This window comes from Dermacentor andersoni, chromosome 9 (genome assembly GCF_023375885.2).
Source record: "Dermacentor andersoni chromosome 9, qqDerAnde1_hic_scaffold, whole genome shotgun sequence".
Lineage (NCBI taxonomy): Eukaryota > Metazoa > Arthropoda > Arachnida > Ixodida > Ixodidae > Dermacentor > Dermacentor andersoni.
Genome location: NC_092822.1, coordinates 41,088,630 through 41,108,803, shown reverse-complemented (window position 1 = coordinate 41,108,803; position 20,174 = coordinate 41,088,630). Strand labels below are relative to the sequence as shown.

At 44.9% G+C, this 20,174-nt stretch overlaps 1 protein-coding gene and 1 long non-coding RNA gene across 2 annotated transcripts; both read right to left on the bottom strand.

Moving 5' to 3' along the window:
• Positions 1-3,243: 3,243 nt before the first annotated feature.
• On the bottom strand, positions 3,244-7,979 carry LOC126527644 (uncharacterized). The gene is made up of 2 exons (XM_050175454.3): positions 7,763-7,979; positions 3,244-4,691 (listed from the first exon to the last, which is right to left on the bottom strand). The coding sequence occupies exons 1-2, from the start codon at positions 7,936-7,938 to the stop codon at positions 4,247-4,249; spliced, it is 621 nt and encodes a 206-aa protein (XP_050031411.2). The 5' UTR covers positions 7,939-7,979; the 3' UTR covers positions 3,244-4,246.
• Positions 7,980-9,869: 1,890 nt separating this feature from the next.
• LOC140213164 (uncharacterized) lies at positions 9,870-14,068 on the bottom strand. Its single transcript, XR_011890134.1, has 3 exons — positions 13,987-14,068; positions 11,341-11,541; positions 9,870-10,053 (listed from the first exon to the last, which is right to left on the bottom strand). It is a non-coding gene; the product is annotated as an uncharacterized lncRNA (long non-coding RNA).
• Positions 14,069-20,174: the final 6,106 nt, after the last annotated feature.

Here is a 20,174-nt window from a genome sequence, read left to right as displayed (position 1 = left end):
ACCGGATGGCTGCACAAATGACAAAGCTTAAATTCAATATAGAGTTCGCCTAGACAACGTGCACTTGACGTGAATAACACAATTTCATTTGCGTAAACAGAAAATGTTTTTCTTTGATTGCCTAATTATCGAGTAGTCAGTGGTGCGAAAAAAGTTGAGTGCTTCAGAGTCGGGTAAGTTCGGCATTTCGCGGTGATAGTACGTGCATGCGAACGCTCTAGTACCTCGTTGCAAGGCGTGCACTGTTGCATACAATGTGCCTCGTAAACAAAGGTTTGTCTTATACGTAAACTTTTTCGTAAAAATACAGGATTGCGCCTTGTACACAGGAAAATACAGCATGTTCTTACTTTAGAGGCAGCCCAAAAAAGTCATGAAAAGGATTGATATGCTCATCGGAATACCCTTCGCAACCACACGTACTGATGTGAATATCACACTTGCGCGAGCTTCAAATGCATTTATTTTGTGCGTCGTCGGAGCATCTCTTTTATCGTTCTTGCTCAATTGTGCTTATTTACAATATTCCTTGCAATATGTCTTTATATATATATATATATGTATATATATATATATATATATATATATATATATATATATATATATATATATATATATATATATATATATATATATATTCTTCTAAATGCGGCAAACATTACAAAAAAATTGTTTGGTGTTCGCTGATAACAATGAGTATTCCTTTCACATATATTTGTATAAAGAGCTCCCGAGCAACAGCTTCTTGTTAAGCCCTGATGTATACGGTTTCTTCTTACGCTGTTGGATTATTATAGGCGGCATAGAAAGAAGGGAAAAAAGAATGGATAAGAAGAACCTAAACGGCGTGGCATGCAGATGACTATATGAAAGCTTTATATTGAGGGAAATAGCCCATTAGATCACGCATGGTATCCAAAGTACTTCACTCTCTGCGCTGTCATCGTGGTTGGGAGAAGAGAAACGAACGCCTCCCGCTGTTGACATAAAGACCGTGGCTAAATACCCACACCATTTTCGACGTATATAGTGAAAGAGAGAGAGAGAGAAGGGAAGAAGGAAAGGCAGGGAGGTTAACCAGACTAAGTCCAGTGTGCTACCCTACACGTGGGGAGGGGAAAGGGGAGTGAAAGAGAGATATACGGTATATATATATATATATATATATATATATAAAAAGCTATATATATGTATATGGTAAAGATTTGCAATGTGTTCAGCGACTGGTGAACGCTCTTTCGAAAGATGCGGTAAACATTCGTGAGTTTTAGCTAAATTTTAACTACACGCTTAGAACGCACGAGTGTCACATTTGCTTGCTTTAGAATGTAGATCTCAGCCTCTCTAGTACTAAATAAGTCCATTTCTCTTTTGCACAGTTTAGGGCAAACCCGGAATGAAGTATGAGGACGGGAATATCTTCCACGACGGAATGGTGGGTCAACATTTGTGAAGACAACAGAATGATGCAAGGGCTTACAGTTCTGCTTTATCTAATCACAGAGGATGTGTGGCCGAACGCTGTGTGATCGAGTATTGCAGCAGACATGTGCTTCCTGTGATACTGTTTAGTTATCAATCACGACTTATGCAGTTGGCATCCCGACTGACCCCCTGTTGTCTTACCTGTTCAAAAGTGTTCAAGTATTCACAACAAGCATCCATGAATCAGAGGCTGCAGTTTCTGGGAGATGGGATGAAAATGACAACAAGCATGATTGATTGATTGATTGAAAACTGTATTGTTCCACCTAGCTGGGGTGCCCGCCTCTTAACCTACACGTAAGTAGGGGGAGGAGGACGAAGCAGTCCCAGCGCGTTGAGGACGGTGAGTTTTCACGGCCTCAACGGCCAGGCGGATTGCTCGACGCTGGTCTTCTTCAGCCTCGCTCTGGTGCAAGGCCTCCCAGGCTTCTCTACTGTCAATGTTTTCCTTGGCCCCTGGGGAGCCAGCACACCCCCATATTATATGGTCTAGCGTACCTTTTTGCTTACAAATTTTGCAGAGGGCGTCGTTATAGGCCCTCGTCTGTGTTAAGTAGATCGAATGTGGTGATGTATAATTGTTTCCCTGGAGGCGTCGCCAAATGCGAGTGTCCTCCAGAGAGAGAGACCGATGCGGAGGCGGAAAGATTCTTCTTTCGGCTTTGTAGTGATCGACAATTTCCCTGTACGTGATCATGCTATCTTTTATCCCTGGAACTGGCTGCTCTAGAGTTGCCCGGTGGTAGAGTGCTCGGGCGAGCTCGTGAGCGGCTTCGTTGCCTGAGACTTCTTCATGGGCCGGTACCCAAATAAGTGTTATGTCCCTCTTGGAAACGTTTTTGAGTAGAATGTGGAGGGCTTCTTCCGAGATTCTCCCTTTGTTAAAATTTCGGATAGCTAATTTATTATCGCATAATATTGCTCCCGCTTTTCTACCCGCACAAGCCAGCGCTACTGCAACCTCCTCGGCTGTACAGGCGTCCCTCGTGCACGTGGAGCACGCTTTCTTAACTCACCCGTCGCCATCAACCACCGTCGATACCGCAGCGCCGTCTCTGCCGCAAGCGGCGTCCACGTACGCTACGTTATGCGCCGGTGTGTCTTTAAGTTTATTTACTAGAGCCTTAGCCCTGTGAGCTCTCCTCCCTTTGTTGTAGATAGGATGCATATTTTTAGGTAGGGGGGTGATTCGGAAGCGCTTACGCCTAATGGTTCATGCTTGTTGTCCTACGGAATGTCTTTCCCGACTGACAAGAAAGACATTCCGTTGGACAACAAGCATGAACCGTTAGGGCACTTGCACACCGCACTTAAAAAAATAACATTCCCCTACTCTCTTCGCAAGTGGTCTTCCAATCGGCAGAGTCAGTATCATGGCACAGAAAGTCACGTTTTCTGCGCTCAATCTTAGCGTTTATGAGTTTGCTTCATGTTTATCGTTCTTAGTGCGCACACTGTACTTGTGAGTTTCTTTATCAGGGCTAAAGATGAAATTTCTTGGCAGTTTTTTGAATGGAAAGTACTTATCTCATACATGATAACGAAAATTACACGTAAACTTCAGGATGGCTCTCACAAAAGAAAATTCAATATCTATATTGTTGTAGAACGAGACAAAATTTAAAAACTTTTATTAAGGCTTTGCGCAGTTGTGCTGTATTGAAAATACAAATTGGTCGTTCGTGTATGTCACTTCTCCTTTCGAACAGTTCGATGTTCTTTTCTCAATTTTTTTCTTCTCTATTGTACTACCCTTACTCTTTTTCTCTTCTTTTTCTCTTCTTACCCTTTCAAACTTTAACTTCAACCAGCAAAGTAAACACCTTGGGTGTTATGTCAGGAATTTCTCTAAGCAAAAGCATTCAGATTTATTTACATCTCTTGACTCTTGTACTCGAAAGGCCACAACTACCGAACACAACTTCAGCAGCTGTATACATAAAATACGACAACGTCTTAAGCACCAGAAGTAAAGTAGAAAAAGAGTTCCAACGAACTATACAATGCTTCTAACCAGAAGTAGGCTAAAGTTGTAAAATGGATGGCTTGCCTTTTTGATGTTTTTGTTTTCAGGAGTGCCTGAAGAAGTCATTGGGTTTCGACTATCCCAGGGAAGCTCTTAGATTTGACGGCATTGGCTCAAATAACGCGCAGCAAGGGGGAATGAGTGATGATGCTGAGGATAAATTGGAGTAAACGGTATTTGTACACCCAGAGGTCCTTCACTGTAATGCAGTTAATAGGAACAACGCTTTGTCTTTTCAGAAACTTGCGGAGGAAGCCCAAACTTCTGGCGCGTTGTTACTGCTCTTCGTTGATCTCGCTTCTGTAGGTCCTGTGCACGTTACAGAAAACTAATGAGCAGAACTTTGCGCTGGAGCCACGGCAAATCTAACGATAGGAACATCGACGTCACACATTTTCTACGCAAGTAGCAAAAGTTATTTTGCAAAAGCAGATATAGGCCACTGGAAACAGGAAACTGAGCCTTTCATGTACTTTTCCAGCAAGGTAAGGCGGCTAACGATGGCAGACATAAAAAAAAGCACGAGGGGAGGTAACCACTAACAGTTGGGGCTGCAAAACCCTCATCAAACATTCTATACACTGTACATCACAACACTTCAGCCTAGGCACGCTGGTCCTGTTCGGTAAACCAGAACATTTTCTAATTTTTGAAACTAATCCCCAATTTAAGAGCACCCAGCATACCAACTGCATCTGTACTTGCATCAGCGGTGTCATTGAAACCTGGTAAGCTCTATTTGGTAGCGTTTATCACAGGGTAAAAAAACGGCCGCTCATTATCGGGGCGGATGATGGTCAGCTCCTCGCCCCGGTCCTTTCTAGCCGCGAGCTCGGCGACGCTCAGCACGGGGGCATCCTGGGGAACGAAAGCGGAGGTTCCAAACAGAACCGAGCGCGCCATCTGTCCAAAGGCGTTGTCGAGGTCCCGGATGTTGGTTTCGTTAAACCGAGTGTCGCGCAGTGGATCGTGCTGCGACTCCCCGCGGTTCTGCGACAGAAGGTGCATGGCAGAGGCGTGCCGCCAGTGCGGGTAGGCGTGCGGCTCGTACAGGGCGCCTAGCATGTCCAGTCCAGTTTCGAGGCCGTAGTGCAATCGATGGACGAGATGCGGATGCCGTTCGAGTAGAACTTTGGTGGGCAGCTCGCCCGCGTTGTAATTCCAACCCGAGTCAGTCAACCTGCGCAATGTAACGTGGGACCGCTGAAACGACGAAGTGGCGCCGCGTCTCCACGTGCTTCACAATAAACTTGTTAAAAAGATGTGCGACGCACCTAAGAGGCTCTGCACCTCTAAACTGTCGCACACTGTGCACTGGTTTGCTTAACGCTCGGCAAGTGTGTCTTTTCTGCCTGCAGTCAGGCTTTCCCTTGACGCCGGAGGCACTAGATAAGTGGCAGACTTACGCAAGACTTCGAGCCGAGGCAAGGCAGCAGGATGTTGTGCTGGCGACTACGCAGATGGCGCCTCCCATAGCAGCCTGAACACCTGCCCCAAATTGAAGCAACTAGTACAACCCAAAACCGAACACTTGATGCTGGAAGGTCCAGGGGGGCAGACCATGCGGTGTGGAAAAAGCACTTCCGTCTGGAACGCGTACGAGGAATGGATCCGGCCAGTGGGCGGCCAAAAGGGCTGTAACATGGCCCATGAGTTTCTCCTAGCTGTAGCCAAGACACTCCCGGCACAGTATTCCCCATTCCCATTGTTCGTATTAGGCAAAAGACCCATATCATGAATGAAACATTTATTCAACTAATCAATATGGCTTTGCGAATGGTACTCTTTAAAAGCTAATCGAATGGAAAATGTGATATCACCAGAAGCGAATTTATTTAAATATGGAATACTTCTCCAACAGTTTGCGAATTTTAAGCAGTCATTTTCGCTATGAAATTTAAAGTGATGTTCACATTGTAGCATATTCAACACTTTAGCAAACTTTTGTCATGCCACTGCACATTGTGAAACGTTGTTTATTCAAAGCGCATGCAAAGAGAGTATTAGGGTTATATTATCAGCTTGTCTGCATATTCTGAAATCTTCCGGTAATGCACGAATGATAGTGCTTAACCTGGAAGCGTTCAGCTCCTCGAGCAACGTAATGCGCCCTTGGATTTGTAACTTCGTGTGTTTTATGTCCACCGGAGCCGCCGAAGATGAAACCTAGCGCAAATTTTCTCCAAATTTGTGTTTCATCTTCGACAGCTGTGGGTCTCGGATATTCGGAAATATCTCTATTTACGAAAGATATGAGTTTCATTCGTAAACCAAATTGTTTAAGGACAATAATAAATTTGTCATTTGAAATAACGTCTGTTGGCATATCCGTACGAATACGATTAAGCGAGTAAGCGTAGCGCCCGACCCGGCCATCAGTGGCAGGCTTAGAGCTGTGCAACTTTATGGCAGTTTTGGTAAAGCAATACATGTGGCGACATGCGCAGGCTCTGCAGGAACATGTTAAATTGCTGAACGCGCGACTGGAACCTTATAACACGATATTATTCCTGGATGCATTTTACAATAACTTGTGCAATTATACTCGTTTTAATAAGACAAACACGTTTCCTCGTCAGAAATAGAACAACCTAAGCAAGGCAGACACTTAGCGCCTATGGTGTTCTTTTAGGTGCTGCGTCTCCACATAGTGCCGAATGGGGTGAGAAAATGAACCGGCGGAGCCTTCAGGTGGAGACGTATGTCCCGATGGAAGCGCAATAGAGCATCTCCCGGCAGGGAGTTCACGTCTCATAGAAGATGCGTTTCCTTTTGTAGCAGTACGGCATGTCGCTACATAGCTTTAGTGCTAGTGGCATTAGTGTAGACAGTCTTCCTCATACGGTTTCCGCCAAAGGTTCTCTCTTTCTAAAGGCGAAAGCCTTAGGTGCGTCATAGACCTAAAAATGCCTTGTCTGGCGTTATAGAAAAAATTGACCGTCCGGCGGTATGGCACCAAAATTCGACAGCTAAATTTATTATGCGACCCACGCTCAGCGGCGGGAGTCGAGCATATGACTTTGATGTTAATTAATGCAAAGCTAATTCAGATGGACTTAACTAAGGTGCTTAAAACCAGGACACTGCCGGGAGTCGAACCCTCGACCTTTGATGCTACCAAAATTCATTGACACCAAGAATATGTGCCAACAATGAGGGTGGAGTTCACGACCATTGGTGTTAACGCGAAGGCAATTAAGGCACTTTCAAATAGGGTAGAGTTAATTAAGGCACTCTAGCCAACCACCTTTATTTGGCAGCAAACAAGAGATATGAAGTAACAGCGCATTCGAAAGAGAACGCAGTTAACTTCTGGAATGCCTCGTGATCGCGCAGCCTTTCGTCTTCATCCTCTTTAGCGTGCGCTAAAGTGGCGGTCAACCTTTTTTTATCGCTTTCAAGTTATTTCTGCGATGTTTATAATTACGCACAACCGGTGTTTATGTTATCTGCCGCGATTTGTATTTCTCGCGATCGAGTTTTTGTAGTCTTATCTATTCGTAACAACTGTGCAAGGACTCTACCCGAAGAAGGTAGAATATTTTACATAACAATCTTTACATGAGTAGCTTGCCAAGAAACTTACAGCCGCCAAAGCACCGCCATGATGGAATTCGCATTGTGGCCTGCGCGAGTACGCCTAAATATGAAAAAAATTAACTCATATAATGCTCCAACTACTTCGATTTTAATGCATAAAAAGCATCTGCACTTTCCTAAAGGTTTCCTAGAAAGATCCGATGTTTTTTTTCTTTTTTATTTATGTATGTGTGTGTGAGGGGGAGTTTAAACTAGCTAGCTTATCGACTTCCTATGCCCTGGTACCGCGGGTCTTCTCTGAATCGGATCTCGTCGTGCACGCTTGCTGTTTTCGCACTGGAACTCAAGTTCACCTGCACAATGCCTGAGAAAGACAACTTTCCTAAATACGAAGGGCCTTCATTGCTTCTCCTCAATATATAATCCTGTTGCCTATGTTTTTCATTCTTACGTTCGCGTTTAGGTTGGGCATTCGCCTGGTGAACTGGCAAACATCGAATTGCTGTATCATGGCGGCGCGCTAGTGGTGTCCGAAACCATGCGTGGGCGCTGTGCGGTAGCTTTTTTTTTTGTTCTCTCCAGAGTGAGTTATGTTGGCTTTACGCTACACTCTAGATGGATTCTATTCCCTCCGAACCTTGGAACCCGCTTCTCAGGGTAGAAAGTAGTATCAGTAGTAGTAAAGTAGTGAAGTGTTCGGGCCCTACTTACTGGTGGTAGCTGTCCAGGTAGAGCCGAAGGAAGCGCGAGTTGTTGTGAAAAAACATCAGGTTGTTTCCCATAGAGTCCCGGCTCCCAAAGCCCACGGATGCCTCGTATCGCCGGAAGCGTCGCAGGGATTGAACCACGAACACGTCTCGGTCTAAGCAGTAGCCTCCGTAGCGCATCAAAGCTTTGATGCGGAGAACGTCGGTTGCGTGGTAAGATACCTGCGTGAAAAATGCAGGTGTGAACCAAGGAAATCGGCGACGATTTCAGCACTATTCGGTGTCACATGCACAATATAAATCACATTTATGCCTTAGCGTTTCTGGTACCATTCAGTCACTCACATAAATAATACTATTTAGCCTGGGTGCATCTTAAGCATCAATGTTTCATGTTTGGCATCAACGCTATAATTTATGAGATAACGTATAGCTATAAGTCATGCTTAGCGTAATTTCTTATGTTGGTGCTAACTTTGCGCATCACAGCGTGCTCTTGCTGTAGAATAAGGCGCTGAATGGCTTGTACGTTTGCTGAAGAGTATATTGGGGAATCCATAGCAAGAACCAACACAGTTTTGTGCCAAAACGTCCTGCTACAGCACATTGAGTAATATTGAAATATTTTGAAGAAGCTAAACCGTATAGTGTAAATGTATTGAGGTGCTTTTGAGCACATTGTCCAAGCACGTAGTCATTTTTAGTCTTCATCTGTAGTGCTGCCTATGAAGAGAATCCTGTGAATCATCTTAGAGGATTTCACATACGAGGTGCTTCTTTAAGGATGCGCAGAATTTTTATGAAAAGGTTACAGGCGCAGCGAGCGCTTTATCTGGCACGGGAATTTCTTGACGAGGCCGACATAAGTTCCCTCTAGTAAGGTGAGTTTCACAAGAATAGAATAAAGAAACACGTAAATGACTTTTGTGAGTAGGACAGGCGATGTTTCTACGAGGAAGAGCCGTTTTCCGTGAGTGCCTTATCAAAGAAGATATCTTTTCTTAGTGTCCGGAGGAAAGAGATTCTACACGCCCAACTACATGTCTCGAATGAAAGGCACTTTTTTTTCGTGGCTAGACAAGCGTCCCGAACTGTTCGAGAAGTCTTCAGCCGAAATAGCCCTTCGAAGAAAAAGAAAGTAGTGTGGGGTATTTATGGGGTTTTTTCCCAGCGTTGTGCCCGTCCTAACCGCGCGTCTCTAAACGACCAAAAAAGATGATCGATAGGAATAAATAATTGAATGAAATAAATATTTTATGAATGCAAGACGTGTAACGGAATACAAAGGTTAACAGACTTGCTATCATTAGGAAGCTGTCACGAAATCAAACGCAGGTTGCTGGATATGAGTATGCTAACGACCAAGCGCGTTTGGATGGGGACAGGCGCATGTGATGAACACGAATCGATTAAAGTGGCAGGATGAGCGCGACTTTGCTCGTTCGTTATCGACTCGCGGTAAATATATTTTACTCGATTCAACTTCTGCATTGGCTACACATACGGCTATGACGCAGTGCATGCCTCATCGTGGGAATTTCGAATATAAGAACTCGCGGGTCGACGCATGGTGGTTGTGCGCTCGAATGCTCGTAATCCCTGGCTATGCGTGTGGTATGCATCGCGTTTCCTTCAAAACTTACCACAGTTAGCTGCTGGGCTCCGGTGTACTAATGCTTCTTTTGAGTTGGCTCAGCGAGCATTGAAATGACAGCGACATCATACAGGTTTGCCTAAACTTTTTTTTTCTTTTCGGCATCAAATGGCTTTGTGGATTTGCAAAATGAATAATTTCGCCAAATATTGCGCTACAAGTACAATACTTTGAAGCGATTACGCGTCTGGGCAGATTCTTTCTAAATTAGGTGTTCTGAAAACAAATACCGGCAAGGAACTCTATGAGAAAGATTGTAATAAACGGCGCTACAAGGACGTGTCCAGCCAAACGTACAAACACTAGACAAATCGATCTACCATTACCCGTCGTTCCCACAGTAGCGACACGATAGCAGCGCCACAGTTCCCTCTACTGATCATAGTGGGAAACCCATGTAAATGGTACGGACTTAAGGCCCTCTGGTTGACGCGCATTTATTTACCTTTATGGGAATGCCAAATATCTCTGTGGGGAAAACTGTCGGGATGAAGGTGAAGTTGATGCCTTCCAGAAAGCGAGTGTAGTTCCCTTCAAAGCCGCAAGGACTGCAGTGAACGTATATCTTCTCGGGCCGATGGTTCAAATACATGGATCGGAGGGTCACCACGTCAGTAAAGTCCACTTTGGTGGAATTGCACCTGCGCCGATGTCAGAGTATTGCATTTAACGGGGAATACCTGTAAACGCGGCGTTACAGACTTGGTAATTATGAAGAGAAAGTTGCAGAGCAATACATCACGCTTCATCCATGTTTAAGTGTTAACTGCACCGAAATTTGCACAAAGAACGTCGCATTTGAGTTGCACCCGCTATTCTTTCGCTCACGCGATGAAAAGGAGCAGCGAACCGCGCAAACGCACATGCAAGAACAAACACGCATCTTGGGGGCCACGATGTATTTCGAGTTCCTGCAGCAATCACTTCCGGTGTTTGAAGTACAGAAAAGCATGGCCTTCGATACCGGCTTCAGTTCCTCGAGGGAGCCGTTACCAAGCGTGCCAATTCATTATGCCGCAATTCAGCGTTGCCAGCCTGCTTTGTGATTCAAGGGCGGCATAAAAAAATTAGGATACACGTTTTCTACCACACCTGATGCCCTCGAAATTTTCCAGCTATGTGTGGGACATGTAACATGCAATGCACAATTGATGCTCGAAAGTTTGGTCTTAAGATCCCTTTTACTTAATTGTACACATTCGTTTACCACAGTAAGGTGCCAGAGGCTTCAGATTGATTGGGTAATAGGTGTCAGCTACATAATATAGTGCAGGCGGCAGAAACAAGACACTCGACATATCTCTCGGTCACGTGATGGTGCAGCTTTCACGGAGCGGGAAAATAAGTGCCACGCAACTGTTTATACTGTGCACAGCGTTTTGTACGAACCACGTGACGCACATGACCGCTTTTATACTGTCTTTCGGATCGGCCCGCTTTCCTTCGACACTGTAACCAAGATTGACGCGCATATTTGACCCGGCCGATCCTGCAGACAGCGAAACAGTAAAAAGCGGTTTGCACGGCGGAAGACCGACTGACGCAGGTGTGCCATACATCAACCCAGAAAATTTAGCATGGAAAGGTTTCCTTTTTTAAGAAATTGTGCTCTTTATGGTGCCCGCTGTTTGCACTGAGAATACTTAGGTAGCATGCGTCACTTAGCAATTCCGTAAAAAGTACGGCCATCAGCTAGGACATAAACAAGGCCAGTCAAGCTATGAGCCATTCGGCAGATTCCATCACCACGCAGGCACAGTCAGGACAATCCGGGAGAGTCTAAAAAGAATGCTTCGCTTTAAGGCGAACGTCCTTCTGTTCTCAGCAGAACTGGGAGCGGGAATTTCCCGGCAGGCCTCCTTTTATTAATAGAGGTAGCGACATGATAGCCAGAAGAAGAGTTCCACTTCTCAAATAGTCTGACTTACCTAACCAAGTGCAGTATGTCTGGCACTATATCATTGCTGTATCCCGCAAATGCGTCCGTGGCATAGAAGCTCCTTGGACGATGCTCTCCGTGCGACGGAACGTTCATTTTTGTGTAGGTTCCAGTGAAGGAGAACCTCAAAAGGCAGTAGACTGTCCCGGTATATACGAAGAATGTTAGTACAGCCAGGTCCACGCCAACCCTAAAGAACGAGGGTGGAATACCTCAGTTACTGCACAGTTTGAATCATCAACTTATTGCCGTGACGTCGAACAACGCCTCCTAGATAGCACAAGGCTGGTGCTCTTTGATCCCTGACGTCATGCTATTTTGCCCGAATGCCATAGAAAGCATCGAGTGCTCCCGTCTAGTCCGTCGTGATTTTTACGTCACCACTTTCGTCACGAGCGGCTTTGGTCACGGTTCCTGGATAGCAGTCGTCTGCACTCTGTTTGATGACGTCGTTCTACTTGGACTGAAATTTCTATTTCTCAGCCCGGCGTGAGTAGAGTGGTGTCGTCGAAATCACCGCGTCTTACCAACACCACACAGATAGAAGACCTGTTCACTTCGATTCATAACCTCATGCTACCTCGCCCTTAATTTTCATCGCCAAGGCTGACGTGACGATAGCGGTGACGTCAAAATCACCGCGGCTTCCTCGGGAGCATCCTCATTGGATTCTATGGCACTCGGGCCGGGTACCATGACGTGATTCATCGGAATGAACTAGCTTTCTACTCTCTAGGTGTTGTTGGGCTTACTCAGTAGCTTCCCCATTAGATTCTATGGCTATCGGGCAAGGCAGCATGACCTCACGGGTCGAAGTTCAGCGGTCTTGTGCTAAGAGACGTTGGCATTGGAGTCTATATTTCTGTCCAAGTAGTATGCCGTCATAAAGCAGAATGCACACACCTCCTATACAGGAGGGTTCGCATCGAAGCGGCAGCCTTAGTTCGGCAATGAGCAGCGATGGTCAGAAAATTTTCTACCCAACGCTTTTGCTTTATTTCTCTCCGTTGAACACCGATCATTTTCTTCCTTATTTTGGTACAAATTGAGGGAGAAGGCTATTCGGATCTCAGCGGCGTTTCATGCTCAGTATGTTTATCGAAGACGATACGGACACAAGCAAAATATTAAGATATGGGTAGTTTACTGAGAACTTGTAGAATTTATGATTATGTTTAAAGGTGATGTAAATTTTTTACTTCAGATTTATATATAAACCGAACTGGTTAGATTGAAAAATATCGTCGCCCGACTCTTAAGATGAAAATTTGCATAAATGTGTATGTCATTTCCGCTCAAACATTCGACAACAGTAGTCTTCATAAATTATACAGTCCTTAAACCATTAAAGCACACTAAAGCACGCTACATATAAAGTACATTAATGTACATTAAGGAAAAAAAGGAAGCTTTCTTCGACTCTGACATGAGAATATAGCCCGAATAAAATAGCATTTGCGTTATAATGACGGAGTTAATTTTGTCAACTTCATGGTTGACTTTCTTAAAGTTTTCTGACTTTACAAAACTTTTGGGCAGAAATTAACGTTTCTATTCAAGAATTTAATGCCACTGCTTGCAGTAGGTAGATTTTAACTTGTACATTTAAATGCAATATCTTCGCGGAAAACCATCAAAACCCCACCCAAGCACTCATACAACATTAACGCTTCTAATCTGGAATTTATTGCCACTGCTTGCAGTAGGTAGATATTTATTTGTACATTTAAATGCAATAACCACCCGAATACATTTCGCACGAATGCACTCCCGGGAGCGCGCCAAGAATTAAACGGCCGCAGGAACCCGAAATTTTGGTAGATCCCACTGGTTCAGAATCTATCGCGGCGGCGAGAAAAGCCAGCAGCACTTCAATTCACATCGAAACCTACGTGCGCGAATGTTACTCCATTGGGCTTGCATTGAATGCAGCCGCCGTAGACTGTCATCGAACCAGTGACCTGGTGGTGAGTGGCAGAACGCTCTAGCGACAAAGTCACTTTGCGTTGTGTAAACAACTAAAAGAGGAAGTAAGAGAGAGAGAGAAGAAGAAGAACAAGTTGAAGAAAAGCGTTTCATGGTATATAAAGATATTGGATTCTCTAATTCACACTCCTTGTCAAAAGTAGACGAGCCATTTTGGTGTGCCGTAAGTTTTAACACACTAGGGATTGAAAACTCTAGTACTCAGTACACAGAGGTAGCGAGAGTTCAGGAGATCCACGAGAATGGAATGCCCAATATGCATGGGAAAGGCTCTGCGTAACCCAAATTTTGACGGAAGCTGAACGACCCCGTCAAACACTGAGCGCCACAGTGTTGATTCAATCCGCGTAAATTGGCCAGATGCTTCCGATTAGGTTCAAGCACGTTTCGGTTTCTGTAAATTAGGTTTCAGAAAGTTTACATCCCATTGTGCTCTGTCTGCCATCGTTCGTGCATGGAAATCAATAGAAAGGAAAAGAAGAAGGTCAGGGAGCGGCGATTCTTTTCCTTCTTGCATTTCCTCAGTGGCCCGAGCAGTCCTCCCGTCCCATTACCGCGAGTGTCTACCCTTCACCACTCTGACTACAGTAATCGAACATAAATGAGAAGAACGAATCTTGATCAATACCGGAAAGCATTTCAGACGTACCAATGTAAGAATACCAGCAAATGACTCCGGAGGCCGACCGGACGGGTCATTTCTTTCGGGTGTCCAGGCAACTCATTTCGTGGCTTCATGACGGCTACGTGTTCCTGTTCTGAGCAATCAATGGCAGATGCCCACGCGGGTGCAGACCAGCATGCGCGCGCCAAGAGAAAGAAGAGAAAGCAAATACCAAATTAGAATTTAGGATTCAATGTCATCCGAATATACATCTAAATACACAATGTAGCATAGTAAACCAAATTTCACTGGGAGGCTTGCAAAGGAAGTAAATATATTTTTATTGTTTTACATCAGGCGAGCAGATGACGCGAAACCGAAAGTAGCACTAAAGGAACTTTTACCGGAACGCTCTTATTGCTGGTCTTCATTCATCAAAAGACTGATACCCACTAAGAGGGGTCAAGCAAGAATCGAGTGGATTAGCTAATCAACCACAGAAATGAAATTCCAATTGTTCTATAAAATGAACACTTCTAAAAGGGCAAACTTTCACAGTACAAGCCTTATAATGATATCCATCGGGGGGCATGGTCTGAAAGAAGTACATTAATGAGGTGAAAATTTAAATGGCTTTAAATTAATATGGTTTTAAGTAATCGCAAATAAAATTTATACTCGCAGTTCTCCTCAGCGCCCCAGATGTATGCGCGATTGTAGTTTAATATAAAAGTTTGTTTAAGCGACCATGGTAGAATTGCGACACGTGGTCATGTCCTTTGAGACCATGGCCTTCGATATCCTGCCGCACACGGTAAGATCTCGAAGGTCTTGGCTTCGTTGCTGTGTTACAACAGCTTCCGGGAGGAGGATGTCTCGTGACATGTTGCGCACGTTGATACGTCGTTCTCATGGTCGGAACACCCTACACCCGCGGCTGTGCGATAATCAGGCGATTCTTAACATATGTTTACAGAACATAATTTCCGGTGTTGTGCGCAGTACTCGCATTATCATGCGAACGTAAATCGCACATTGCCTTTTTAACTATTCTGGTGGGCCTGTTGTCACGGTTCCGCGACACACAATATCTGGCCTCATTAATCCCCGCCGGATGCTTAAGCGAGATAAATCTTGATGTTGGAGTGATGCGTGGTCATCCAGCGAAAACCTAGGCAGCGTGTCTCCCCTTGTATGTAGTAGAAAACAACGTTTCTTGCATGAGGGTTCCAACGAAACTGAACACTCCAACAAGCTCATGCGGATATGTGCAATCAAGGACGTGTGTTGAACCCGCCATCTCGTCGACACCGACTGCTTTCCAGGTATATAAGGTGCGAGACGGCTCACCTGCCAAGTGTTAATTTGTTCCGCACGAAAACACGCTATTATAAGGCATTGTTATGTTCGTATTCAAAGCTCTGCAAGCGGTTGGAGAACCCCAAACGTTCTGCCGCTGAGCCACTCAGTGTTACCGGCACGTTCTGCTCTACAACGAAAAACGTTTCTTCCGTGAGATTCTTTTTCGCTGAAAGTAACAGCCGTACTTTTTCATGTGATGCAGTTTTGTGTCCAAATAAATGCCGTAAGCTTACCCGGCAGGCTTCTGTTAGCTTATCTGGTAGCGTCTCAATCTTTTGTTTCGAAATAACCATAGAGTTTCTCACTATAACACCTAGAGGGTAATCTGACGCCACCGTCTATGGGAGTTTCTTAAGGGGGCACCGTGCCGTCATGGGAATGACGGTATATGTGTCTGCGAGGCTCGTGTTGGCTGGTGTTGTAAGAGGCTTCGTCTAAAACGTGGGTATAGCTACGCAAATAACGCGTTCTCAAAGTAAAATCTTCATAAAATGATTCCATTCACGCATATTACATCTTTACTCACCCACAATGCATGACCAAGCGAAGAAAAGCAAGAACAGACGACAAACTGTTTCAAAGCGAGCGCGAACCTTGTCGTCTGTCTTCCAACTTTAGCGGCCCGCTGATACATTTTACGTAACATATAGTCGTACACGCAATAACAAGTTCTCATAGTTAAACAAAAACATGTTTTCGCGTAATATTAAACCTAAAACACCTTTTCACGTGCTGTTTTAATAGAAAATGAATCATTGTGACAGACGGAACGGTACTTTCCAAGCGCGTCTTCAAGGTGTCGTCTCTACGAGAACGATGCCAATCCGAATCCACAATATACCGGCATTCCCATGCATACCACAGCGCAGCAGCGCCAGATTTCCCTCTAGGTAATGTAGTGAGAAACTCTATGGAAATAACGCAGCAGTGTGCGCCCGTGTCTAATTTGCACGTCATTGATGTGCCTTCAATATCAACCGTCGCATTCTAGTTGTCTGTTGTTGTGCTATGCGCCGTCAAACTTTTCCGAGAAATAGTCCTCGTCTGCTTCTAGACGCAGCTCACGCAAATCTCTGCGTCTCTGAAGCGCGTCTTGTGATGGCAGCGGCATCTTGCATAATTGGACAAAGTGGTTCCGCCTGCCGCACTTCTTGCAAGTTTTCCCGTTCGCAGGGCATATTCCGCTGCGATATGTCTGGTAGCCGCATTTACTGCAGACGTTTCTGTTACTTGCTACTGCATGAACTCTCGTTTCCTGAGCAGTTAAGGCTGCTTCGCTTATCTCGCGAAACTGCTCTTTCCCTTGCTCATGGGGGCGATAGATATCGACAGTCTTCTGATACGAAGGGTTTTCAGCGATCAACTTTTCCTGCAAGTTCTTGTCTCGAATGGCCTGAATGATGCGGCTGCGCAGCATGCGATCTTCTAGCGCTCCAAATTCGCAGTTTTTAGCTAGTATACGCAGTTCGGTCATTCATTCACTGAAACTATCGCTTTCCTTGTGTTTTCTTGAGCCGAAATGGAATTCCTGAAAGGTTAGATTCTTTTCAGGCTTGTGGAAATCTTCAAATTTCTGTAACGAGATGTCGACGTCGTCTTTGTCTTCTGCTTCAAACCTGAACGTGCTGTACGCCTTTCTAGCCTCCTCACTAATCGTTACTAGCAACGTGGCTGCCTGCACATCTTTGCTCTGAGCTGAGTGGGAGTAGAAAACAAGGTAAACTCACTTTTCTAAGGTTGTCATCCCAGCCAAGGCTTGTCTGATGTTTCCAATGGCTTCGGCGATGGAATAAGGGACGCTGGCGTCGACATGCCGGTGAGGGACCGCTGCCACCATGTAAGCAAGCCGGTTGTCGGTGAAGAACAACGTTTATTGCCGGTGGGACGCTGGTATCCATGGGAACGGGAGCATGACGTCACTGGTCACGATGCCACATTGCTGGCAGCTCTGCCACAGACGTTAGGAGATTGGAATAAGAACATATTGGAATACTTTTACGTTATAGGGCCCCTGAATATGATCTGTGATGCGGACTAAATAGGGGTCAAGGCGCACCGAGGGCCGATAGCGCCGTGTGCGCTATAGCACCCATGCGCTTTCTCGTCCCCTGCGTTTGCGAAGGATAACATCTCTGTAACTATTTTTTTTTTATTTCGTCTTTAGGATGTGAGCCAAACGCTATACTCGCTTCACCGAGACACAACATGTTCAGTGTTGCGTTACTTATGTTTTAGCGCTGGGTTTACGTGGTGTACGCGCACAAATCACTCACGCTGTGATAACTGTAGATAACTTATCATATTAATGGAAATTAATGGTGTTAACTCCTTTTTAACTTTGTGTGGTGTGTGTGTATATTAGGCAGTGTTTTCATTTCCTTTCTGTACCGTGTCGTTCTGTCACGCTGCAGTAAATAATGGACTATACATAACTTATGTAGTTCATCGTTTGCACTGTGCCATGTTATACCGTGTTTTCCGGTGTGTAACACGGGGATTCTTTGTTCTAAGATTTCCCGGCGGTGCGTCTTACACAATGTAAGACATCTATATACGAATTTCTGCCATAATGAAGATAGGAGAGGCCGCACGGCTGCACAAATGACAAAGGCGATAGTCAGAAAACGGTTCTGCTAGACAACGCGCACTTGACGTGAAGAGCACGATTTCATTTTGCGCATACAGAAATTCGTGCGAGGTGAGTTTCTTTGATTGCCTAATTATCGGATACTCAGTGGAGCGTAGGAGCTGGGCGCCTCAGAATCGGGCAAGTACGGCATTTTGCGGCGAAGATACGGGCATGCGAACCCTCTACCACCTCGTTGCAAGGCGTGTAGTATTGTACGATATGTGCGTCTTATACAACGGTGCGCCTTATAAATGAGCTTTTTCGTAAAAATGGCTGCTCTGGGCCTCAAGTGCGTCTTATACAAGACGACGACTTATACACAGGAAAATTCGCCATTTTCTTACCTTAGAGGGAGCTCAAGAAAATCTAGAAAAGGACGGATATGTTAACCGGAATATCCTTCGCAACTACACATACCGATGGAAACACTGCACATGCCCGGGCTTCAAGTGGCTGCATTATGCGTGTAGTTAAAGCATCTGTCTTGTCCTTCTTGCACACGTGTGCTTATTTGCAATATTCCTTGCAAAGTGTAGAACGAGCTATGGCTAATTCCTCAGATTCTGAAAAGTGATTAGGGCACGAGGAATGCTTACTGCTCTACCAACGCCGATTTTATTGTTCAAGAGAAACGGCGAAATGTTCTAAACGGCGAACGGTTTAAACGATGTGAATAAAGTTTTACTGCACTTCGCTGTTTGCTGGACACAAGCAATATAATTGCTCATATATTTAAATGTTGCGCCAAACTTCACCAAAATCGACAACCTAAAAAAAAAACTAGAACCTTGTTTACCAATCAATTTGCTCAATACCAAGAACAGCTATGGCAATTACGTAAGTTCAACCGCATCATTTTAATCTGTGAATTTACTTTTTAACTAAGTGTGTTACAATACTTAAAGGATTCTACAAATGCCCTATTCACAAATCGTGGGTGTATGTGAGTGTGCCATACGTTATATCAATTTTTGCGACTTCACATTTCGTAATTGTGATATAGAGTTATGCACTGGGCATAATATATATATATATATATATATATATATATATATATATATATATATACATATATATATATATATATACATATATATATATATATATATATATATATACTCTCGGTAAAACGCGAACGCAAGACAGGGAGATGTTCTTCAAGAATAACAGGACAACCCGTTAAAAAACAAACCGAACACAGGCACGTCTTCTTCGTCCTCGCCCAATTTCAGCCACCCACTAGACGGAGTCCATTATTGCGTCATTCTGCGTAGAATACACGCGACATTTGTCCTTCCGTCAAAGAGCATCGCGCCAATGTTTAAAGCAGAAATGTCGCTGGCGGAAGTAAGGGTGGTCTCTGGCATAGTTAGTCGCGCACATACGGCTTCATGCGGACAACGTGCACAAGTTCAGGACAATATGTGCGGTGCCGCGTACAATTGTGGCTATCGGGAACGACCCCATACGTGACATCACTGAGTCGCCGCAATACTCGATAAGGTCCGAAGTATCGCCTTAAGAGTTTCTCGGAGAGGCCTCGTTTCTGTATGTGTGTCCAAACCCGCACTCTGTCGCCGACTTCATAGCTTACTATTCTACGGTGAGGATTATAGCGACCCGCGTCGTAGTCTTGCTGCTGCCAGATCCGCAAGCGCGCGAGTTGCCGAGCCTCTTCTGCGCGTTGTGCAAACACATCGGCGTCGGTGTCAGTGTCGTCAAAGTCGTGTGGAAGCATCGCATCCAACATCTTCGTACATCCCGTCCGTGAACCAGTGTGAACGGAGTCATGAGCGTGGTCTCTTGTTTAGCCGTGTTATACGCAAAGGTGATATAAGGTAGGATGTAAACCCCAATTTTCATGTTCAACATCCACGTACATTGAGAGCATGTCTTCAATTGTTTTGTTTAGGCGCTCTGTTAATCCATTGGTTTGTGGATGGTAGGCGGTTGAGTTCCGATGAGCCGTTCCACTTAGCAGCAAGACGTGATCTAAATGTGCAGCCGTGAATTCGGTTCCTCGGTCTGTTATGACGACGGTTGGTGCGCCGTGTCGCAACACAACGTGCTCAACGAAAAAACGTGCCACCTCAGCTGCTGTGCTTCTCTGGATTGCCATTGTTTCAGTGTAACGTGTGATACAGTCGGTTGCGACGATGACAAAGCGATTCCCTGCAGCAGAAGTAGGAAGTGGGCCTAATATATCCATTCCGATTTTATCAAATGATCTTCGAGGAACCTG

What these genes read in the sequence shown, in the direction of transcription:
- LOC126527644 (XM_050175454.3), bottom strand. Translation starts at nt 7,938, where the DNA reads ATGCGCTACGGAGGCTACTGCTTAGACCGAGACGTGTTCGTGGTTCAA. An exon ending in TACCTGGACAGCTACCACCA is followed by an intron (nt 4,692 to 7,762) that starts GTAAGTAGGGCC and finishes TACATTGCGCAG; the next exon opens with GTTGACTGACTCGGGTTGGA.